The 26,233-nt window shown below is 36.0% G+C and overlaps 1 protein-coding gene across 1 annotated transcript in view; it reads left to right on the forward strand.

Annotated features, from left to right (window-relative positions):
- The window catches only part of Moxd1 (monooxygenase DBH like 1), a 60,066-nt gene that overhangs the window by 10,601 nt on the left and 23,232 nt on the right, over positions 1–26,233 (forward strand). Inside the window, exons 2-4 of the mRNA XM_090337660.1 lie at positions 8,759–8,905; positions 10,812–10,979; positions 11,127–11,210. Coding sequence (XP_090193786.1) covers positions 8,759–8,905; positions 10,812–10,979; positions 11,127–11,210 — 399 coding nt within the window. The remainder of the gene's footprint in view (positions 1–8,758; positions 8,906–10,811; positions 10,980–11,126; positions 11,211–26,233) is intronic.

Below are 26,233 nucleotides of genomic sequence, written 5' to 3' on the forward strand. Positions count from 1 at the left end.
GATTGAGAAATCTTTGGCGAAATTTTGCCAAGTAGAAAGAAAGTTACAATTATTATAGATAAAATAGTGGATAGTATTTGTAAAGAAATATCGATTAGATTCTACCTATTAGGCCCCAGAGAAAGGGAAAAGATCCAATATATTAAAAGTAGAAGATTTTTAGCTTAGTATAACAAACACATTTCTGACAGACACATTAAAATAGAATGATTGCCCTTAGAGATTATAAGGCTATAAGGTTTGTCATCATGTTAAACACTATGTGAACATCTCTTCATAGTTTTTAGCAAAATCCTCCTTGGTGGGGATCAAGATTAGATTTTCTTCAGATTAACTTCCAATTAGCATTTGATTTTGAAAAAAGAAAACACTTCTGCTTCCAGATTATTTGAGACATGAATAGATGTCTTAACTCTGATATTGTATGTACACAGCACTGTTAAACTTCCTGTTTTGTTTAAAAATTGCCTCAAGAAATTCACCTGGGTAGATGTACTTTAAGCTGTTACAATGTCATGAGAGTATTGGATCTCTTTTTCTGTCAATTTCAGTGTATTTAAATTATGTACAATGAATATGGACACATTTGAAGTATGAAAAGTTAAGGAAAAGTTAACTATATATATGTATATATATATATTCAAAGGCAAGAGTTTAGAAAATGTTAAGAGCAAAGCAGACTATAAATAAATGTTTCTTAATCATACTCTTTTTACCATTGACCACTTTTATCTATCTTCTAACCTGCCCATTTGAGCATTTAAATGAAGTCCTCAAACTTATTGGATTTTCCTCTGTCTTGTCTACTTGTCAACCTCCCCTATCTCAGTAAATGGCATATATATATATATATATATATATATATATATATTTGCTGATTCTGGGCTGGGGTTTGAACTCAGGCCTTGAGCTCTCTCTGTGAGTCTGAATGTCTCTGTGCTCATGACTAGTGCTCTATCACTTGAGCCACAGTGCCACTTCTGAGTTTTTCTGTGTATGTGGTACTGAGGAATCTAACCCAGGGCTTCATGCATTCTAGGCAAGATTAAGCAACACTCCCAGTCCAACATTTCTTCTTTGTAGTAAAAAAATGTAGCCATTTTTAGTGGCATCTAAAGCCCATCTTTAGGTTCTATTGACTCCTTCTAGTAGAATCTAAAAATATTTCCTCTTATGTCCAGCTTTTCTACTTCTTGTTTGTCTAAAACCATTGGGACTCCTGTGAGACTCCTGGGTGAAAATCCTCATGACCCCTTATTTTTCTCTTATTCTTTAGGGGAGCCTCTATAGCATATCACACACACACACACACACACACACACACACACACACACACACACACACAGTAGCACAAGAAGAAGGAAAAAGGGAGATCTAAAGAAAGGAAGGAAAGGTGGTAGACTGGAAAGGAAAGATGGAAGAAGCCAACTTACTTCTCAAAATTAATTCCATGTAAGCTGGGCGTGGTGGCTCACACGGGTAATCCTAGCTACTCAGGAGGCTGAGATCTGAGGATAAAAGTTCAAAGCCAACCCTGGCACAAAAGAATCTGAGACTCTTATCTCAAATTGACCTCTAGAAAATGGGATATGGGGCTTGGCTCAAGGGTAGGGAAGTAGCCTTGAGCTGAAGAGCTCAGGGAAAATGCCCAGGCCGAGATCAAGCCCCATGATCCACACACACAAAAAAATATTCCATGTAAAAAGTGGTCATGGAAAGTTAAGAGAAGTGATCTAAATATTGTCAGAATGATGGGACATGGTAAAAATAAAATAATACTATTTGAATAGCAAAAGCTGGTATTTTCTCAGATGAAGTGGTTAGAGATTGAAGGATTAAGATTTTAATTTTATTATTAATTTTAGCTTTATTATTATTTCTGCAGTTATTATATTGTCATAGTAAAACTTTAATTATTCCACATGGAATTAAAATAAGATATAGGATGTTTGTAGCAGAAGGTAACATAAAAAATAGACTTCCAGTGGCCTCTCTTGTTAAAATGAAAGCTACCTGCCTGTGTGTTTGAATCCTAGTAAGAATTTCACAGATCTCTATTTACACTTAGAGACTTGGTTTCATCTTACTTGTCTTCTAAATGCCCCATCATCTTCTATTTTGAAATGAAGCAAATATTCTAAAATGTTTTAAAAGTTATTGCTATCTAAAGATTGTGTTTGTTTATATAGCTTGGTGATTTTATAGGAACTTTTTCCTTAACAAAAAATTTTGTTATTGTACTAAGAATAATATGAAACCATCATCACACTTCTTATAGAAATGGATATTACAAACCAAAGTGTTTGCAGAAACAAGACTTTTGAAAATTAGAAAAAGAAGAACTGCAGGCACCTGTTGAGAGAAATGATGACAGATGCTAACATTGTCCTCAAGGAGCTCCCTGCAGCTGTGCTTGGCTTACATGCACGGCGCCACGCTGAACCAGTCTATTCATGTTGTTTATTACACCCACAAGAGTTTTCACTTCACCCTGAGTAACAGACAGTGCTTGCCACAGCTCGATTCTGTAGCAGCAAGAAGGAAGAAATACTAACAATAAGTGAGAACCAATTTAACATCTGTGTAATCAGGTTTTTGCACAAAAGGTTCAAAGATAGCTTTTTGGTTTGTTATTTTAATTTGAAAGTGACACTTTTTTACATGTAGTACAGTATCATTCTTTCTAATGGATGAGTACAATCTCATTGTGTATATAGCACATTTTCTTGATCACTTTTTCATTAGAGGGATATCTGGGATGAATTCAGAATCTTGGCTATTGTGAATAGTGCTGCAGTGAACATGGTTTTATATTGGTGACTTGACTTTAGTCCAAATAAATGCTCCAGAGTAGACTTGCTGGATCATAGGGTAGCTGTATGTTTGATTTCTTTGAGCTTACATTTCCACCACAGATGAAACTAGACTAGATTCTCCTCAGCATCTGCTGTTGTTGTTGTTGTTGTTGTTTTGCCAGTCCTGGGCCTTGCGCTCAGGGCCTGGGCACAGTCCTTGGGTTTTCTCAAGGCTAGTGCTCTACCACTTGAACCACAGTACCACTTCTGGCTTTTTTCCATGTATGTGGTACGGAGGACTTGGTCTATGTGCATGCTAGGCAAGCACTCTTAACACTAGGCCAAACTCCCAGCCCTGTTTTTGTTTGTTTGTTTTTAATAATGGCCATTCTAACAGGAATGAGGTAAAATCTCAGTGTTGAATTGCATTTCATTTATGGCAAGAGATGTTGAGCATTTCTTCATATCTCTATTAGCTATTTTTACTTTGGAGAAGTCTCTAAGTCATTATATTAGATGAAGCAAGTCAGGGCCAGAGATGTAAGAGTTGTATTGTTTCCCTGATAATGTGCAAAAGTTAAAATTAGCCCTATAAACTTATAAGTAAACGTATTAGGTTACAAACGCGTTAGCTGCAATATGGTAGACTGAAGGGAGGAATCAAAGAGCGTAATAATCCCTTAGAAAGGCAAAATCAAAACTCCACAAAATAAGTACCAGCAAATGGGTACTTGTAAGAAGTAGGAGTGGAGCCAAGAGGAGAGAGGTAGAGGAATGAAAGTGAATGCAGTCAAGAATGCAATATATACTACAAACTCAAGACAGTAAGGGAAGGGGTGTATTGGGAGGGGTGGGTGAGAATGTTGGAAAGGTTGACATGGATCAAAATGTATTCATAAACTGCTTTGTTAAATGGCAACTCCTTGTGCAACTATTTAGAGGTTTATTTTTTCTTTTTTAAAGAAAGTGGGGATCCTGGGAGCGTGGCCTAGTGGTAGAGTGTTTGCTTAGCAGGCACAAAGTCCTGCATTTGATTCTTCAGTATCACATACACAGAAAAAGCCAGAAATGGTGCTGTGGCTTCAGTGGTAGAGCACTAGCCTTGAGAATGCCAATGGACAATGCTCAGGTCCTGAGTTCAAGCCCCAGGACTGGCAAAACAAAACAAAACAAAACAAAAAGAAAGTGACAGACTCATGGTAACAGCCTAAGTGATGTCAACTGCCTGAAGATTTCAGATGATGGTATTTGAGTCAGAACTGGTTTTGAGACTCACAGCATTAAGACATTCACATCAGTTAACAGTACTTCACAGTTCACTTTGCAGAATGAATTACACACAACCAACTATTACTTTGGACAGCACCCAGACGTTGACCTCAAGCCCCCAAACCAGCACACACACACACACACACACACACACACACACACACACACACACAGACATACAGACACACACACACACACACACACACACTCATATTTCATCTGAATTGTCCATAGTGTGGACACCTTTGAATGTTAAAATTAAAAGTTTCAATGTATGGTCTCATGGAATATTTTTCTCTTTTCACTCCTTTATGTGTATTTTTCCCCTTCAGTTCAATTTTTCCTGCTTCTAAATTGAGTAAGTTTTATGATTCAATATAGTGGGTATTTTCTAGGATACAAAGAAGGCATGATGTTTTCTCTCTGTATAATAGCTAAAATCCTCTCAGTAAAGTAAGCTATGATATCATAAGCCAAGAGTGAAGAAGTATTGGCATCTTATACACAGAAGAGTTCGAGACTTTTGGGAAATCACAGAAAAACAATGTGATTAAGGTATGGATTTCTGTTAATGAGGATCCAACAGAGAGAAATATGTGAATAGTATGGTACACCATGATTCAAACTGAAGACAAATCTCAAAACAGGCCTTAGAAATTTCAAGACATGAATAGTCCACATTTCCATTTGTTAAGATACTTTTCTACATCAAGCTTAAAAATATCATTTAGATGATTACATTTTCCTGGGAACTCAGAACTTTGAAAGAATCAGTTGTATTTTTCCTAATTTCTTATTTTTTGAGATGTTATTCTGTATGATTAGTATTGTTTTTTTAAAGAATTTATTAACATTGGTTTTTCACATCATATTTCAAATGTCATGTTTAACAAACAAGTATCAAGAAGGGAGTCTCTATATACAATCACTAGCACTTAGATTTTAGAACATAATTAAAGTTAAGCTGAGGGTTTATATGTCGTAGATACATATTATTCTATGTAATAAAATATTATGTCTACAGAGTCATACATTTTTATGTCTGTGTAGTTATGTTTTTTTTGTGTTTTTTGTTGTTGTTGTTGTTTTTTTTTTTGCCAGTCCTGGGCTTGAGCTCAGGGCCTGAGCACTGTCTTTGGACTTTCTCAAGGCTAGAACTCTGCCACTTGAGCCTCAGCACCACTTCCATCTTTTTTCTATATATGTGGTACCAAGGAATCGAACCTGGGTCTTCGTGCATGCTAGGCAAGCACTTTAACCACTAGGCCAAACTCCCGGCCAGTAGTTATGTTTTTATCTTCAATACCGTGTCCATAGCATCGGATACACAAATATTGAGTCATCCCTCTTGTACTGTTTGGGTCTAATGTCCACAAATTAAGGATACCATGCACCTTTTGTTCCTTTTGTCTTGACTTATCTCACTCAACCTGATTCACTCTAGCTTCCTCCACTTCCCAGTGAATGCCATTATTTTATCTTGTCTGTTGACTCTGTAGAATTCCATTGTATGTGTGTGTGTGTGTGTGTGTGTGTGTGTGTGTGTGTGTGTGTGTATCACATTTTCTGTATCCATTCATCTGCAGTAGGGCATCTGGATTGTTTCCATCGCCTGGCTATTGTGAATAGTGCAAAGATGAACATAGCTGAGCAGGTGTCCTTATCATATCTTGGGTCATGATGTTCAGGATAGATGCCCAGAAATGGTATGGTGGGATTGTAGGGAAGGTCTATTTTCAGTTCTTTAAGAAACCTTTCCAGAGTGGCTGAACTTGCTTACATTCCCACCAGCAGTGCAGTAGGGTTCCTCTTTCTCCACAACCCCGCCAGCATTTGTCATTGTCTGAGTTCAGAATATTGGTCATTCTAATTGGGGTAAGGTGGTATCTTAGAGTTGTTTTTATTTGCATTTCCTTTATGACCATGGATAATGAGCATTTTCTCATATTTTTTCTGCCATTTTAACTTCTTCTTTTGATCCTAATTGCTTATTTTTATTCAGTCATGTATTTATTTCTTTTGAGCTGAGGTCTTGCTATGTTGTTCTGGTCTTTCAAGAGATACCCCTTACTGTCCCAAACACTGGGATCACAGGATTATGCCACCATTTCAAGCTCTGGTTTTTTTTTTTTCCTCAAAATAATCACTGTTCACTGGCTCACACAGGGCAGATGAGCTGAAGGGATCTTCAATAAAAGTCAAGGGAAGTTTTCTTTTTTATTCAGTTAAGTCAGAGAAAAAGCCGGAAAGAGTTGGTGCTGTTGAGTGGAAATAAGATGAATGAAAAATTGGCAAGCACACTGGATATTTGTGGAAATAATGGTTTTGGAAGAACATTTGCCTGACTGGGGTAAATTATTTGGCTTTGCAAACTGATTATGACTTGTATTATATTTGTTTGTAGAAACTGATTGCATGAATAATGGAATTAAATGGAAGTTCAGTGTAAAGCTACAGTGAAGATTTAATTCTTCTTTTTGTCCATAAGCATCATTATTTCATTTGTATATTGAATGTCTGCATAATAAATATAAGCAGATCATTGTAACATGAGTGTTTTTTTTTTTTAAATTGTTTTCTCAATTGCAGCCTGGTTCTCAGAATGATAGTTTTTTTTCAAACCTCAAGTTTAGCTGTATTTAAATAACATTTTAGGTAAAATTCAGATGTGAGTAGACAGATAAAGAGAAGGAAATGGACTCATCTCATTTCAGCAGTGACCACGAGCTTATGAAAGGATGCTAGTATGGGATTCAGACTGCTGGGGCTTGAATATTGTCTGTAACATTTACCTGTTAGCTAATCCTCAGTGTCTCTGTAAATAAAAAACAAGTTTAATCCCCAAGATTTGCTATGAAGATTAAGTGAGTTACTATGTGTATCATGTAGAAACAGAATCTGGTGTATAGTGTAAAGTGGCAGTTATTGTTTACACAGTGAAGATGGGTTGGTTAGACTGTGTAATGTGAATAACGCTGGGGTTTTACCCAGTAGAAATATCTAGAATGTAGATGCTAACTGTCCACATATTTGGTAATTATCTTAGGGAACAAAAATTGCCACCTAGTTCAGTGTGACTTTCACAGAAAGTTTAAGGTTTTTTACGCGCATTTTCCAGTCAAGCAGAGCAACTGACTGTTCAAATGCAATTGTAATGTTAGTAAAAGTAACTACAATTACATTTCAGAAGATTATTTTTCAACAATAAAATAGGTACTGAATAAAATGATGTAACATATGTATATTTTTGTCCTTTATAAGTGATGAAAATGAATATCATGACATTGGTAAGTCTCATTATAGTAAGCTAATGCCAAAACAGCTACGGGAGGGAGATCCATAAATATGTTGCAAAAGAAGGGAGGAAATTAACTTTGAGTGGACACAACCCCCTCAATGTTTGATAGCTCCCATACCATTTCAGTTAATTTTCTTTCAAAATTTAAAAAAAACTCCTATTTTACTGTTCAAGTAGAGCTCTCACGGTTTGATACAACAATCCAGAAAGGCTTTTTCAGAGGAGAGCCAGAGGTTATTTTGTGTTTTATTTTACTGTAAAGGTGACATCATCTTTACAGAGGGGGTTACAGTTACATAAGGAAACGAGTACAATCCTTGTTGAACATTGTTACCCCCTCCCTAGTTTTCTACAGCCAGAGATTCGATCTGGGTTATTATTTCAAAGCCTGTGCTTGCTTTGGTTCACACGTGTGCCCCCTAGAGTGTTGTGTATACCACCTGACAAGTGTAGTGCAACAATTATAGAGGAGCCACAGAAACACAACTTTCCTACCATTTCAGTATCTTACATTCTAAGTCTTGCCTGTCTGCCTGCCTGCCTGCCTGCCTGCCTGCCTGCCTGCCTGCCTGCCTGCCTGCCTGCCTTCCTTCCTTCCTTCCTTCCTTCCTTCCTTCTTTCTTTCTTTCTTTCTTTCTTTCTTTCTTTCTTTCTTTCTTTCTTTCTTTCTTTCTTTCTTTCCTTTTTCGCCAGTCCTGGGGCTTGAATTCAGGGCCTGGGCACTGTCCTTGGACTCTTCAAGGCTAGCGTTCTGCCTCTTGAGCCACAGCACCACTTCTGACTTTTTCTGTGTATGTGGTACTGTGGAATCAAACCCAAAGCTTTGTACATGCTAGGTGAGCACTCTACCACGAGACCACACTTCCAATCCTTAACTAGTTTCATTTCTTTACATATTTTTAATTACATCCAATCCTCATAAGCCTGTGTCATTAAAGCCCTTCCCACAGGTTTTGGGTTTTGTGAAAGATGGAGTTGTTCCACCAGGCAAGGTAGGAAAAGAGTGATGGTCATATGGCTGGTTCTGTCTTAGCTGCTCACTAGTGGTTTCCTTATGTGGCAGAACATTTCACAGGTGCTGCAGTTGTCCAGCTTTTCAAATGCAGTAAAGTATTTGATGAGCTTGAGTATCCATTTTTTTGCTAATCTGTGAAGATTTATAAATCTGATTGTCTTTTCCTGAATTAAAATGTACACCAGAGTCCTAAATAAATGACTGTTCTGTTGAAAGACTGCAGTCCTTTAGAAAGCCCCAGGATTTATTGAATTAGTCTGGATAAAGGATTTCATAATAAGCAAACCCCGAATGGGGGTTTTACATCCTATGACTTGACTTCAATTCTTTTCCACTCATTATTTAGACCGTTCTGATTTTTCATTTTCATGTTTTCCACAGGACTATTTTACAAATACAAACAAAGCGTTGAAGAAAGACTCTCAGCAAGATTACCAGCTAGAATATGCCATGGAAAACAGCACACACACCGTAATTGAGTTCACCAGAGAGTTGCATACCTGTGACATCCATGACAAGATCATAACGGTAAGACAGGTGGGATGGACAGGATATGGACTTGTGAGGCACTTTGCCAAGTAAAACAGATAAATGCGTAGACGTTACCTTTAAAGCCAGGCGCTGGTGGCTCACACCTGCAACCCTACCTACTTAGGAGGCTGAGATCTGAGGATCACCAACTCAAAGTCCATGAAACTCTTATGTCCTATTAAGTACCAAAGAAAGTCCAATGTGGAGTTTTAGCTCCAAGTGGTAGAGAGCTAGCATTGAGTACAGAGCCAGGCTCCGGGTTCAGAACCCAAAGACAATCTAAGATTGTAAATTTCAATAAATGTATTAATGTGTGAATTTGACATTTTTGAAAAGCTCATTAAAGTTTTTATAATAATAGTTATGAGTGAACTTTTGCTTCTCTATCAAATTTGTAAATAGACAATGGATAAAGGTTGGAAGAAATGTTTTGTTCAGGGAGATTTATGATATTGATTAAGAGGTAATTCATGTGATTTCTAGCTGATTCACTCTTGTGAATTTCCAAAGCAAAAATGATTTTAAAAAATCTGGTTACAACCCCTCATTGCCATATTCTATGAGATTTCTTATTTTTAGATTTCACACTGAAGATAATTTATGGGGGCCTGGAGTGTAGCCTAGTAATAGAATGCTCATCTAGCATACAGGAAGCCCAGGGTTCGATTCCTCAGTACCACATACACAGAAAGAAAAAAAAAAAAACTACGGCAGTGGTGCTATGGCTCGAGTGCTAGCCTTGAGAAAGCCCATGGACAGTGCCCATAGACAGTCCCCAGGCCCTGAGTTCAAGTCCCAGGATTGGAAAAAAAGAAAATAACTTATGGACAATAAAATTAAATTATCAAATATTTGCAGGATGTAAGCCATGTGCAAATGTAACATTTTCCACAAGTTGCACTATTTTCATTTTGTATAGGCCAATAAAATTCTCTTTTTTGTTTAACACATTACAGCTTTAAAAAAGAATATGAAAGAAACCTCAGGTAATTCTAATTAACATTTCATGTAAGGAGTAAAAGAGGAATAAAAACACTTGCCAAGACATAGGTAATACACAGTGCAATTATGTTTTAATTGGAATAATAATTATAGTCATCCGACTTATTAAGAAAGAATATAGCAAAGAGAACACTTAAGATCAGGAGCTTGTCCTGTGTGTTTATTTTCAGAGTTCTTATTACAAGCACCTGGCAAAAGCACCTCGGTCTGGGGGAGGGCCAGCAATTTCTCCACACTCCAGCAAACGTTTCCCACCGCACAACCCTCTAGGCAATCTCTCTTGGTGGTTGAAACCAGTTTCAGTTGACAGTGTTTTCCTCAGTGGGAGTACCTTTGCCCCTTGGAAATTCCCAGGATTCAGAAAGAGATTTGAAGTTGACTTCAATGTAATAAACCCAGAATCAAAAATCCCTTCCATATTTGTAAATTCATATACACGACTAGCCTAGTGCCTTGGAAAATTAGCCTCTTACGAAGTCGTTGGTAACTTTAATTTCATACTTTGTCTAACATGTCCCATCACATTCTAACAAGTTTCAATTTCCTAAAGTTGCTGCTGATTAACAATAATATTTGCTTAGTAACTATTTGCTGCTACTTTAGAATTTTGAAGGTGACAGATTTACTACTGTCGCATTTATGAAAGAAGTAATTTCAGAGTCGGGTTTTCTTTGGTCTTTTTTGGGACACATGCCTTGCCTGTCAAGAGGCACAGTATCTCCTCTGGTTGAAACCTTAACAATTGACCACTGGTTTGTGAAATCAGGGACCATGTTGAGAACTTCAAATGTCATCATTTTCTTTTCTCCATGTTCATATCCTACTTTCATTAGAGCTCATTATACTCGACTCAAGAGTAGATACTCTTCTGAGACATAACTTATCCATGTCTGCTCATCAGGATAGCACAGTGAGAGTGATCTGGGCCTACCATCAGGAAGATGTGGCGGACGATGGTCCCAAGTACCACGACTCCCATCGAGGCACCAAGAGTCTACGTCTGCTGAATCCTCAGAAAACCAGCACATTGCCTACAGTCTTGTCATCTTTTGACCTCGTAAATCAGGACGTAAGTTACTTTAGGTTTTATGACTGTGTGGATAGTTTTACTATTTTACGGAAAGTGTCGCAGAGAGATTTTGCTTCCAGAAATTACACTTAATACCATGTCAACAGAACGTGACATTGTGTCTTTCTCCCCTTTTTATTAAGACAGGTTCCCATCCCAAACAAAGGCACAACGTATTGGTGCCAAATGTTTAAGATTCCTCCGTTCCAGGAAAAGCATCATGTCATAAAGGTAGGTGACTCACTTGGCTAAACTTTTCAGGTAGAATGGAAAAAGAAACGGCTGTCCTTAAAATAAAATAATGAAAACAATATAGAAACAGTTTTTAATGATAAAAACTGTATTTTATGTGAGGGTCAGTGGTTCATGCCTGTAATCCTAGCTTTTCAGAAGGCTGAGATATGGGAATCATGTTCAAAGCCAGCATAGGCAGAAAAGTCCCTGTGAGACACTTATCTCATTAACCACTCAAAAGCCAGAAGCAGAGCTGTGGCTTAAAGTGGTAAGGCCTTAGCACAAGAGCTCAGGGACTCAGGAAATCAGCACCACAGCCTGATTTCAAATTTTAGGAATGGCACTGTGTATGTGTGCACTCACACACAAAATGATTTAAAGGAGAAATAACTGGCTTGCTGAACACACACACCTTTTAAAAAAAAGTCATTATTTATAAAATAATACACTTAATATTGATAAATTCAGGAAAGTGACATTTGCCAACATTTTTTAGTGAGTTCCTATTTCATTAAACATTTATGGTAGTGCAACAAAAAAAAATCATTGTTGTAGTGTGCCCTTTGTGTATAAAGTTACTTTGTACTTCATGCATGAGAGAGGGGAATGTAAATTCTAATTTTATGAATGCAATACACAGCCTCAACCCTGGATTCAGTGGATTAGCCGTTTCCCAACCCTACATGTTGACTGTTCCTCAGGTCACTGCCCCAGACTAGTCATCATCAAAACGGAAACACTACCTTTCTTAAGAGGTTGCTTAGACTAAAGATTAAACCAGAGAATATTTTTATTCAGTCATCACATTACCTGATACAGAAAATGCTTAATAAACCCCATGACTTTTTACTAAGAACTGTTTTTCATTGTGGACATTCAGAAGAGAATAAAGCATGCTAATAGAAGCTTTATCAACGCCAAGTTCTAAAATAGGCTAATTTTACTAGGAATAAATTATTTATTTTCCTCTGCTGCATTTTCTCCCTCTAGAAATGGGGTAGTGAAAGTTCAGACTCAACAGGGCTGTTATTGAGTACCAAATGGACTAAATGTGTTTGATATTGGTAAGGTATTAGAACTGTGCCTGGCTTATAATGTCTATCAAATAAAATTAAATTAATACATCTATCCCACTGTACGTTAGCTAATTTGTTGATCATATTATTATTGGGTTTCTGGGTTCCTCAAGTATTCTGTATCAGACCTTTATAGAAATAGATTTTAAATAAACACTAGATTATTATCATTCCATTTAGGAAAGTCACCTTAAAATTTTTTCTGCTTTGGAGATTGCGAAGTTAAGGTTAAAAAAAAAAGAAGCAAAACAAAACAAAAATACAATACTAGACTGTATATAGAGATTCCCTTCTTGAATACTTGTTTGTTAAGTACATCATTTGAAATATGATGTAAAAATCAATATTAATAAATTTTATAATAAAAATAAAAGCAAAAAATATGACACTAGCATGCTTAACAGACTCAGGTAGGAAAATACTATGTTTGATTATTTGTGACTGAGCAGAATATCTTTCTATGGAATTAGACACACTGCTGTGTTCTTCTGTTGGTGGCATTCATAAATCTCAATGATTTACTTTGAGAATGTTTCCTAGAACAAGAAAATCCAAGCATGATTAATATTGAATAGCTGTGGAATGTTCTTGAAGCTTGAATACTGGATAGCCATGACATAATTTTTTTTTGAAAAATGGTGTCTTATTTCAGACACAGAACCTGAATGTTTGCCATTATATGCTATGTTACAGACATCTTATCCATTTTCCCCACTGTGTTATCTCCACTGAAACAAAAGGGCCTGTTTAAGAGAGAACTTTATGCACAGATTTCACAAATGTGAAGTGTGAACAAGAGTTTCTATTTCTATTCAGGCTTAATTCTTATAACATGGCAATTTAATTATTCTGTGTCAAACTATATGATTTTACAATTATCAGAACTAGTTCTGTAAGTAATCTCTTCTCTGGTCCTCCCCCCCCATGCACATTGATATTCCACATGTTTAACTTGATCAGGATTCCTCCGCCTTGATGAAAACAGCTTCTTGTCCTGTTATCAGGCCTATTTTCATGGGTTCATATCTTGGGTTTTAGTCTGGGCAGACTGGCAGGTGTTTGTTATTAACTGTAGACTCAGTAATTGGTTGTTTTCCCCAAATGTATTTCAACCTCAAATTTTATTTTTATTTTTGCTCACTGATGTTTCCCTTTTATCCTTTACTAATTTTAACTATGTTCCCCAAAGGCATATCTTTGACACTTAGATCCATTGAGCAAGTTGAGACAAATTAACATTCATAATATACCACATATAAAATCACTTTCACTTCCTTTAAGTACTTTGTGATTCTTCATTTAGTCATTAAGTTTTTAATACTAATGCTAATGGATTACCATTATAGCCTGTAGTTTTTTTTTTAAGGAATCAAATTGAAAGAGATATGACCCTTGATACAGATTGTAGGGAAAAATTGTCTTTTGGAATTTTGTTACAGTTTACAAATATGAAATAATTTTATCCCTTATGCCCATATTTATCTGAACTTTATCTGAATTTTTATATATCTTTTATTTACTAAAGAGTTTGAAATACTTGAGCATTTCCTGTGGCCAAAACTATAATTTAAGACGCGAAAAATTAGTTGGAACACCAGATCAAGTGGTAATGATTTAAATCAAAGTGGGATATTTTAGAGATGGTTGATTTGCACAGGTCAACATTGAGATTCATTGCAGCCCTTCTTGACTTACATCTACCTTATGAAAACATCTGAGTATGTCTAGCTACCTGGGTGTTCCTAATAGTCACTTAGAGTACAAGGTAATTGAATTCACTTTGAAAGCATGTCTATTCATGGAAAGGATTTATTGCTAACTCTGTCACTAATTAGCTTTTTGACCCTAGAGAAACTACTTACCCTAGCCTGCTCCTCAAATTCCTTGTCTGTCAGATAAAGAGATTGGTCCACATGATCTCAATTGGTTCTTTCTACTTCTAAATATCTGTGACTTGAAACAAAACTGAAGTCTGTGCTGGGATTGGGTGGCCTCTGGTCTGACTTCCATACATACTTGCTTTTCTCAGGCCCTTGGCAACATAGGGGAAAAATGCTTCCCTTGGAGTTAAAAAATCCTCTTCATTAGCCCTTCAGGCATGGGCTTCTTAGCATATATTTTGGTGCATCTCAATCTTTTCTAGTGCATGCCAAGATATACCACAAACCAGAAGAATCTGTGGTTACTTGGTCTATTAACAAAAGTGCTTGACTTAAAAACAAAACAGAAAACAGGCCCTGAAACTTTATTTCTAAGCTAGAAACCACTTTTTTTTCTTTCTTTTCTTTCTTTCTTTCTTTCTTTCTTTCTTTCTTTCTTTCTTTCATTGTTGGAGTGATATATTAAGGGGTTACAGTTACATTCATCAGGTAGTGGGTACATTACATCTTTTTAAAATAATTTATTGTCGGGGTAATGTATAGCAGGGTTACAGTTACATTTGTCAGGTAGTGGATGCATTACTTCTCACACATTGACACACCTTCTCATGTTTTTGTCCCCATTTCCTCCCACCCCTCCCAATCATCTTGTTTTCTTCCCTATTTCAAATAAACAAATAAAAGTATATACAGTATATCAGGTAACAAAGTCAGATACAGTAATATTTTTTAAAATCTTGAAATACACAGACTCTTACCAAAATTTGTTACTGATGTTTATTTAATGACTATTATATTTCTGCAGCATCTGATTTTAGGTATATAATGATAATGAAAATATAAGAAATTCTCATTAAATCAAACTAGGAAACCACAAGTCTTTACGATGTTCCTAATATCTATTTGCTATGCCCTGGCCTGAGCTAGGGTCAGAGCACATGGTTTGAATCTTGGCTCCACAGTCCCTCACACTGTGATATCAAGCAAGCAGTTTAACTTTGAGTTTCAGGTTTCCTTTTTCAAAAAGGACTGATAAAACACTTGCCTCAAATAGAATCTATCATAATTAAATAAGACTGTAGAATGCTTATTTATTTGATATATTTTAGCTCAATAAGTGATAGTCATAATAATCCATTTACTTTGTTTCTTCAAAAACATTAAATCTTGAAGTTAATGTCATTTAAACCTTAGGAAAAAAGTTCTAAGAAGAAAAGACTTACTGAAATTGGTTGGTACAGCTCACAATGTCTTTTGATTCTGCTTTTCATTAGCTCAATGCCTTTGGGCAAACTAAACTAAACATCTTCACTTGCAAAGTAGGAAAAATAACTTTCAGGGAAGATTAAATGAATACAAGTGAAAACACCTGTTGCATAATAGTCTGGTAATTGCTTGGGTTTTTTCCCTTGAAAAGGATTATAAAGATGAATGACTAAAACTTTACTCTTTTCTCATACTTAGAGTCAAGGCTGTACTGAAAGCTTGGAGGGCAATAAGTTTCTTTTATTTTGAAGAAAAGATTCCTTGAGAATTAGATTTCATAGCTTGTTTCCATTACTTTAACCCAAATGAAATTTAAGCTAATTTCCTCCTGTTCTTGTCTAAGAAAGGATAAAAACCAACTGGTGATTATCCTCTGGGAAATATTCATTCACATTCTTAGGTTACCCATTAACCTTCCATTCTCTGACCTTAAATAATGCCATTTTCAACGGATGTAAAAAAGATATTTCTTTTCCATAGTTTTTCCCCTACCACCCAACTCAAACTCCAAACATGGCAAATCTTTTCCAAGTAGGATAAAGGGTTGGATAACAAAATTAGGAAGTATAAGCCCAGTTAATAGAATTTATTGGCTATAGAAATGGTAATGATTAATTAGCAGCAGTTTATTGAATGAATGCCAAGATATTTGTGTTGAATTCTCAATAGGAATATCATGGCATAAGAGTAAGATATGAACACACAGGAAAACCTTTATATAAAATCCTTACCTGAATGCTTTTGTTTTTGCTACTTTATATGCATCATCTACTAGAATTTTAATGTCTCTAACTAGGTAAGTTGAATTCCCAAATGTGTACACCTAAGTAACTTGTTCAACATTGTGCAAATGGTGTGAAGCAGAGCCATGACGTCAACATGGATCTCCCCAGCAAAACTTGTGACCTTTCTTTGCACAGTTTTACTAGCTCTCTCCTTGTGATATTTTATTAAGATTTGTAGGCTACAATAAACAACAATTTGTGTGAAAGATCTTCTGTCTAGCTCTGAGTGTCTTTGCAGTCAATTTCTCAGAGTCCATAGTACTAATTAATTTTTGACAGCTTATGGAAGCATAATTGGTATGTAAAGAACGATGTGCAAATTTGATACATTTGGGCACAGGTAAACACCCATGAATCCCTGCCCCAAATCAGAGTGGCCAGTCATATTCATAGCCATGCAAATTTTCCCCTGTAGTTTTTTTTTTTTTTTGGTATCTTAACATGTTTAGTCTCCAAATAAATGTTGAAGTGCTGAATTCTATATTGTGTGTGGTTCTTTTTTAACACCTATAAGGTCTTGTGCATATTTCCTAGGCTACCTGAGCAGAGCGCACTACTGACAGACTTACTACTGAGTGCAAACAGTACAAGAAGCCTGATGTTTTCATCCCTAGGGATTGAAAACTCACTAACAATAGATGACACAGATCAGGTTTCACTTGTGATTAAGATTAGAGTTAAGATGATTAGACTAATGATTGTGCATATGGCTGCAAACAGGGACAGAATGTTAAATCTCGGAGATGATGTTAGTGAGAAAAGAATTAGCGATAGTTTCAGTGGAAAGGAGGTCGTGAATCTGTTAATCTTAATGGATGCATTTTGTAACATAAGGATCCTTAGGGGGAAAAGCCAGCATAGCTTTGGCAAAGCGGATATAAAATGCTCTTGGTCATGAAAGTAATAGTAATGGACTGTTTTACTTCTCTTCGTCGTAGCAGTCTATAAAAAGCCACCCCTGAGAGGAAAAATACTAACATCATCATTCATTTGACACTTAAGTTTATGGTAAAATTGCTACAATGCCCTAAAATCACAAGGGACACATCCTTGTGACAAAATCTATATGTGCCAGCATCTCAGCGTTGTCCTACAACCAGGCTGAGATCCCAGGTTCTAATCCTAGAGGACCACTGGTCATCTGAAAAGCAGGGTGATTGTGTCACTGTGTCTGTCAGGAGATTAAATTCAATACCTTTCAAAGAATATAATTTCATATAACTCAGAGCTTGTTTCAAGTGAAATGGAATCCCTAAAAAAAACTAAGGGCCAATGGCTCATGCCTGTAATCCTAGCTACTCAGAAGCCTAAGATCTGAAGATCAAGGTTCAAAGCCAACCCGGGCACTAAAGACTGAGAGATTCTTATCTCCAGTTAATCACTAGAAAATGAGAAATGGGGCTATGGCTCAGGAGTAGGGTGGTAGCCTTGAGCTGAAGAGCTCAGGGACAGTGCCCAGGCCCAGAGTTCATACCCCATGACCCACAAAAAAAACAAAATTAAGGTGACTTTTTCCACTAAAGAGTAGAACTGACAAAGCTGTAAATTTGTAATATATAAATTTATAAATATACGAATGAACATTTACATGATCATAAATGTATATGGTAAAATAAACTGTATTAAGTTGTCTTAAAAACTATGAAGAGAGCCGGGCACAGTAGCTCAAGCCTGTAATCCTAGCTACTAAGGAGGCTGAGATCTGAGGATTGAAGCTCAAAGCCAGTTGGGACACTAAAGTCCATGTCTCTTATCTTCAGTTAAACACTAGAAAACCGGAAGTGGTTCTGTGGTTACAGGGGTAGGGTGGTAGCCTTGAGCTGAAGAGCTCAGGGACAACACGTAGGCCCAGAATTCAAACCTCTTGACAATTTAAAACAACAACAACAACAACAACAACAATTATAAAAGGAATTCAGATACCTTTCAGTCCCTATTCAGTAAGAAAATTATATCTATTATTCCATTGATGCAATGAGTTGTAGCTTTTGTGATGAGCTTTTAGTAATGAGTTGGAAAAATATCTACTTCTACAGTGGGAAAACTCACTTTTAGCAAATGAGATATTTCAAATTCATGCTTGAGAAACTCAAATTAGAGGACAGTTGCTTGTAACAAGACAAATCATAAAACCCTCCATCATTAAGCTATCAAGGCTTTCTGGGTCTAGTTACTGAGAAGGTATTTCTATATAAACAGTTCAGAGTTTGGCAACATAACTCCTTTTTTAAAAATATCACACTAATATCCAGGATATTGTGGTTACCTCTTGCTTCTTTGAGTCATTTTACTTCTTTCCTCGATTCATATCTAGACTTTACATTAGGATCCCCTGAGTCAGCTTTAGGATGGAGTCTAGACTTTTAGAATGTTGGGCATTGCTATCATTTGAAAATTTTCAAGTGACCGCATACCAAGCCTTTTTATGAGAATCACTCTTGCCTTTTTCTCAGTGAATTCTTTTTCATTTCTCATTAGAATCAATTCTTTGTACAGTTAAGTTTTACTTTGACATGTCCTCAGATGCATACCACAAACCTTGATCATACTCTCCTCTCATTCGTCCTCATAACCCCTCCTCACCACAGTAAAATGTTAGAAGGTTGTATAGTTATTAAAATTCCTAAAGTCACTATATTTACTGTTTTATTGTGCTGTACCCAGCAAGATATAGTATTCATATTAAATATTATTTTACCATACTTTTATAATTACAAATTATTTTAGTTTGCCCGCATTGCAAAGATTATACTACCAAAATGACCTGGATAAATTTTGTCTGCACATGAGGAAGAATTAAGTATTTGTGGCTTTAGCTTATTCTTGAGTGCATTGCATTTTCCTTTGTGGAAGTAGAGAGGCAAAAAGACCAGCTGTTTCCTGAAGTCACAGCTGCCTTCCATTTTAAAATTTAGCGTGATTCAGATATCAGGGACACTTCCTTCTATGAAGGCAAAATGATTTGCATTCTGCTGGCTTGAGTTAAATCTGCACATTAATGTTTCTAATATAGTGGAATCAGTTTAGAAACTGTGTACATTGGGTCATCTTTGTCTTAAAAATGAAATCCATTATCGACAAGGAGAAATCCCACTGAATTTCAATATAAAGCAAAGGCAAGACCTTGTAAATAACTGTTAGTAGGCATTTACACACTGCCTCTAATATTTCATCTTTTAGATTTACCTGAGGAAGTCCTCAGGCATGATCTAGAAATGTACTCAATATGTCCACTACATGTCTTAATTAGCCAGAAACATCTTTTCACTGTACAGCTCTAAATCATGAAGAACTAATGTTTGGGTGAATGTCTGATTCAGGCAGCATTTCATGCTATGTCTTTTGTCAGAGAGAGATGATACAGAATAGTCAGGTGGACCTTCACACTGAGTAGATGAGGAGAAAGGATGAATGTGCCTTCCTGGGGGCTGGGGGCTCACAGTTGTCATCCTAGCTATTCAGAAGGCTGAGATCTGAGGATTTTGGTTCAAAGCCAGCCTGGACATGAAAGTCTATGAGACTCTTATCTCTAATTAACCACCAAAAAACCAGAAGTGGTGCTGTGGCTCAAAGTGGTAGAGGACTTTTGCTTTGAGCTGAAGAGCTCAGGGACAGCACCCAGACGCAATGAACAGAAACAGCAACAACGAGAGAGAGAGAGAGAGAGAGAGAGAGAGAGAGAGAGAGAGAGAGAGAGAGAGAGAGAGAGAGAGAGAGAGAGAGAGAGAGAAAGATACATATGCCAATAATAGAGAAGCCTCACAGTTAGCAAATGAGCATTTGTGTCAAACTCCACATCCACAGTAAAGGCAGGACAGGTGAATTGTCACAGTTGGACCTATTTCCATGCCATAGTCAAGGTAACTTGGGCGGAGGGAGTGCAAAGGAGAAGACTTGGGGTTAAGAGGATGTGCTGACCTGATAAGGATGGCCAGAAGGCAAGCTCTGTCCATGGACTTAAATCACATAAGAGCCAACATTCAATCCTCATTAACATAATAAACTATAACTATAATAAACTGAAGCCCCGAGACTAAGTGACTTTTCCATGGCCAACAATTCTCCAGTTGGCATCCTTTCTTGAGGAAGAGAGTGTATTTACAATGTGAATGCACACAATCACTTTCTATACATTAGTCTCACAACCTGACATTTAGATCTGGGAAAAGCAGCACCTATTGAATGAAACCCAGGAGCTTTAGTCCATCTTTACCTTTCTGAAGTGTTCTAGAAGGAAGGTCCATTTGGTTCCATCTGTGGTGAATGATAGCTGATGTTACCATGCGCATCAGCTTATACTGCAGCTAATGAGCAGCTGTGGGCTCAACCTTAAATCCATGGCTCTAGTATGTCAAATTAGACAGTTACTTATTGTCAGGGGACCTGCCTGTGTTTGATCCACAATCACCTTACCCACACAGAAGCCCCTAGTGTATGTGTGAAATAGTCCAAGGATCTGCCGACCACAGCCTGTGGTCTTTATCTTGAATGCTACCATTGTGTCGCTTTAACATGTTTGCTTAGGGTTAAAACTCTGGTACATGGCATCACACTTTCCAAAGTAGGAATCATGGCTACTGTTTACCTGCAAGCATGTGTGCCTGCATGTGCACATGTGCAAGCATACACATGTGTGTACATAACTGTTTACTATCAAGCTGCAGGCAATTCTTAAGAGGGTGGTCTTGTGGAAATGAAGGGACCTTCCTTCTGGCTGGTGACATGGGTTTGTTGGAGTGACGTCCCCGTGGACTGTCAAGGTTAATCCTGGTTTTTTCGTAGTTAAAATGTCTATAATGCATTTAGACCTTTGGCTAGAAGAATTGTGCATCACTCAGCTCTTCCCTTTATTGACTGAAAAGGTCTTGAGTGATGTATTTATTTTCCAGCACTTGAATAAATACTGCCTTAAAGGCATCTTCTAACAAGTGCACATTTCTTTCTCTGGTTTTCGAGAGAAAAGTCTTCTAGAATGACTTTTATTAGTGATTTTTAAATACTTTCTACACTATGGGAGGCCTTAGGATTGCAACCTTAGGATCTGCTTTGGGATGAATACTCACAATGGTTTCTCATTACAATAAGCAATAGCATGGCTCAGGAGTGAATGCAACTTTGATTTCCTTAACATTTTAGATCATGGAGTCGGTACCTACTCATATTTAAGGTGGAAATAATTCATAATTTAAAAGTACACTAAAAGTGTTTTTAAATGTTGGATCTTAACAAACAAATATCTATTGATATTTGCATAGATACTATACTTCCTAATTGTGCCATTTTTCAGATGGGTAAACTGAGGAGCAGGCAAACTGAGCTTCCTTCTCTAATGCCATTGTGGAATAGAATCCTAGCCTGGTCAGACCCCGATGCCTGAATTCTCTTGGTGTTGTACATAGAGGTTAGGAGTACCGTGAACTTGAACAGTGTATTTAAATTATATTAGTTTACTGGGAGGGGAATCTTTCAAAGGCCATGTGGATCTATTTCCAAATACTGGCTCTACCAGTCAGAGCTCAGAGACCTGAAGGAACTTACAGAAGTTGTCTGAATCATAATTTCCTCTTGCCTAAAGAGATACTATCTCTTCATAACATTACTGGGAAGATTATTTAAAAACATAGAGAAAACAGCTGAGGTATGATAAATGTAATACTGTCATTTTCCTGTATACGTAATTCTCCTAGCAATCTAAAACATCTGTTTGTTCTCATCAATGTTTTATTTCTTGGTTGCTGAAAATGAAGTGTAGTGAGCAAAATTCCTTTTTTAACAGTGTTAATTGAAGCTGGGATTTAAATTTTGGCCATAAGTTCCTATTTCTTATCTATGTCTCTCATTCAACCTTTGAAATATAAAAGAATTTCAAGTTAAGAAATATATCTAAGATTTATATCCTTTTGTACTATCATATTTTAATAATCTATAATTAAGTAATTTCAGAGCATCTGAAAAAACTAAATTACTTGGATATAATTATCTAATAATTTAGTTGGAAATTCACTTTGATTTCATTGACATTTTCAATGCATTTAAAGAGCAGAAGAAAATTGAAATATGTTTATTTAGATAGAATTGAATTTTATATGATATCAGTTCTATCTTGGAGTTTATTGCTTTCACTATCTTTAATTTTTATTTCTGTGTTCACTTTTAAGATAATGTTGCGCTCTTTTCAGAATGAGATTGCCAAAGGCAACTTTGTCATATAAGCCAGTCTTTCATTGTAAGGTTTTGTAAGATTTACAATCAAATCAAATTTACAAGGTCAGGGTTCTCATTTTTTAAATGATAAACAGGAAATATCAGTATCTTGAATAATATTTTTCACTCATATGACCATTAAAAATTTCCACAGGATTGTTGGTTTGGCCACATTAGTTTAGACTGTACTTATTCCAAAATTTACCTTATACAATAATCTTTTTCAACCACTTAAGTTAATAATCATATGAATTAGTAATCATATGGCATGACTGATATAAAGGTCATATGTGATATTATATAGTCCTTGATTAGCCTTTAAAAATGGCAAGGGGCCACAGTTATTACATTTTTAGTCCTTATCATTTGAAGATTACAGATTTGTTCTGAATTTTGTTTCTCAACAGAGGACAATACCTAATTTTTCTAGTATGAAAATATTTTTAGGAAGGAAAATTACTGATGTCTTATTTTCTCAAGATTTCACATTATTTAAACCATGTTAACACATTTATTTCCATCCTATAACTTTCTGCTCAAGAACATACTCACAGTGAAATCTGGGTGTTAGTTATGTTAATATTCCTTCTTGAAAAGACAAATTTGGGATCAATATAATATGTTATGTTGAAATTTCTTTTTCTTCATGCATTTTTATTGTTATTATAAAGGTGATATACAGAGGGTTGAGTTATATAAATCAGATAAACAATACATTTCTTTTTAAGCAGTTACCCATTCCCTTGTTTTCCCTCCTGCCCCCTCCCACAAGTTGTAGAGTTTAATTAATTTCAACATAGTGTCTAAAGAGAAATTTGATTTTTGTAATTATCACCCTTATCAAATGACTATCTTATTTGTAAAAGTATAATAACTCATTAACCTCATATTTATATTGTTTATTAAATGCCAACTATCATTTCTGCAGCTATCTATCATTGATGCAGATGGATAGTGATTTTAAGGTTTTTCTGCTATTATAAATAGTATTTCAATGAATGTTCTTGGGTAACATTTCTCTAGGACATATTGCTAAATGCACTGAATGTATTGAGTCAAGGATATGCACATTAGAAATTATGATATGTTATCCATTACTTTCTAAATGCATATACTAGCATTGTGTGGATCTTTATTCACTGTATTTTAAGCAGTGGGCATTTTGTTGATTAAATTCATTTACTCTGGGGGGCGAATACTATAACACTTAGGACTGTTTCAACTCACTTTTTTTCGGTGATTTTTTTGTATGTAGAAGGAATGAGACTGATTTTGATGAGAATTTCACTGAATACTTTCAGTAGTCTAGTCACTTTTTAAAAATTAATTCTGTGGATCCATGAACATGGAAGGTTTTTCTAGCTTCTGATGTCTTGTTCAGTTTCTTTTTTCAATATTTTACATGTTTTATTGTAGTTATCTTATATTTCCATAGTTCACTTTATTTCCAGATATTTTTTTCCTCTGAAGCTAGTGTGAATAGGACTTTTTCCTGATTTATCAATTTGCTCATAGTTGGTTTGCAGAAATGCTACCATTTTTTTTTGTATTTTGATTTTGAATCTTGTTACTTTGCTGGAAATGTTTAGCATGTATTATATTTTTTGGTGGCATCTTTAGGGTCTTTTAGATATAGGATCATACCATCTGCAAGTAATAATAGCTTAATTTATTCCTTTCATATTTATAGCTTATTATTTCTTTGTCTTGTCTTATTGCTTTGGCTACGATTTCAAGCACTATATTAAATAAGAGTGAGGTGATTGGACACTTTTGCCTTGTTCCTCATTCTAGAGGAAGTAATTTTGTATTTTCTTCCCAATTAGTATCATGTTGCTTACAAGTGCCCATCTATAGTCTTCATTCTGTTGAAGCACATTCCTTTACTCCTAATTTCTTTAGAGCTTTTATTATGAAAGGAGATTGAATTTTTCTCAAGGGCATGTTGTGTTTCATCTTTGAATCTATTTATGTGCTGTGTTACAATTATTAACATGTATATGTTGACTTATCCTTGCATCCCTGGAATGAAACAAAGTTGACCATGGATTATGAATTTATAAAGCTATGTTGTTAAATTTTATTTGAGAGTATTTTAGTGAAAATTTTTGCATGTATGTACATCAGGAACATTAGAGTCTTTGTTTTCTTATGCCCTTATTTAGCTTGGAAAGAAGGTCTCATGGGTTGAGATAAGTAATATTTCTCCTCTTTCTATTTTTCATTTTGTGAATTTGTGTGTGCATGTGTGTGTGCTTGTGTGCACGCATACACGCACATCTGTGCATGCAGGTCCTGTGGTTTGAACTCAAGGCCTGGTTGCTGTCTCTGAGCTTCTTTGCTCAAGGCTAGTACTCTAGCACTTGAACCAACGCTTCACTTTTAGCTCTTTCTTGGTAGTTAATTGTAGACAAGAATCTCACAGACTTTCTTGCATTGGTTGACTTTGAGATGAGATGCTCATCCTGAGTAGCTAGGATTGCAGGTATGAATAACTGATGCCTGGATCCTCTATTTTGTGGAGTAGTTTCAGGAGCACTGTGTTTAGTTGTTCTTTTAAAGTTGTGATATAATGTAATGCAGTGAATTCATCTAGTCTTAGTATTTTTTTTCCCGAGTAGAGATTTATTCTTCTAGTCTTGGGATTTAGAATGCTTGAGCATTATACCCAAAGACACTGCAAAAAGATACTCCTGCTAGTACCTGATGTTAGGCTCATCAGAGAACATGGAAACTAGGCCAACAAATAAGTTTGTCTTAGTCAAGGGTGAAGGAATGGTGTGATGTTTTACAGAGATTTTAGATAATTAGAGTCAGGTGTTTGGTTTTATGTGTGGTGAGAGGAAAGACTGAAAAAGTGGTCTTGGAAATGAGTGAATGCCCCCCGCTCTCCCAGGGTTGGAGTACAAATTTGATGTTAGAAGTTAAGACTGGTAGTAAAAAAAATCTAAAAAGTAATGATTATTTGCAGGAGAGAGAAGACAATGAGTTCTTTTATGGAACCATGATCATAACTTGACTGATTGATCTTGAGCCTCTTTTCATCTGTGAAGAAAAGAGATTAGCTACGTTTTGAAAACTGTAATTTTTTCTTTTTAGTGCCTATGTAGATTGTGACCTGTGAAGCGTATATGGAATTTGTTTTTATGACCGAGGAAATATGGAATGAGTTACTCATACTCATATTTTCCCCATAAATGGATCTGTTTAAAAACGTTATTATAGGCTGAAGACCTGTAAGTTATTTTAGACTTAATTTAATGGAGGTAGCCAATGCAATTAGGAAGATAAACAGATCAGGTAATGAATCCTGATGGATCACTGAGTTTATTCTTGACATTCGCCTTGATATAAGAACTTGGAGGTTGAATTTACCATTTGAATACCTGCTGAGAACACTAAAATGTGCTGGACTGAGAAACACAACAAATAATAATGCAAGCATGGCAATATGTTAATGAATTCTGGGTGATGGTTATATGAGCAAACGTATTATTTTCTTAATGTATTAACTTAACAAAATCAAGTGCAGGCAATCTGGATATTAATAAGAAAATTTCCCTGCTTTCAAAAAACTGACATCTATGGGAGAGTTATTTTTCAAACAGCTGGAAGGGAGCAGGAACCTTAAAGGTCTGGAAAGGCAAGTTTGCTAAGAAAAACAGACTCTGTGGAGTAGAAATCATACATGAGAGTGGAAATTCACTTACTGACATGGACATCACACTTAGCTCAGCCATAGACTTAGATATACATGGTTCTGTTGTTATTTTTCTTTTATTTCCCCCAAGGAATTGTCCTACAAAGAG

The sequence above is a fragment of the Megascapheus bottae genome, chromosome 8 (genome assembly GCF_031878675.1).
Source record: "Megascapheus bottae isolate mThoBot1 chromosome 8, mThoBot2.hap1, whole genome shotgun sequence".
In the NCBI taxonomy this organism is placed as follows: Eukaryota; Metazoa; Chordata; class Mammalia; order Rodentia; family Geomyidae; genus Megascapheus; species Megascapheus bottae.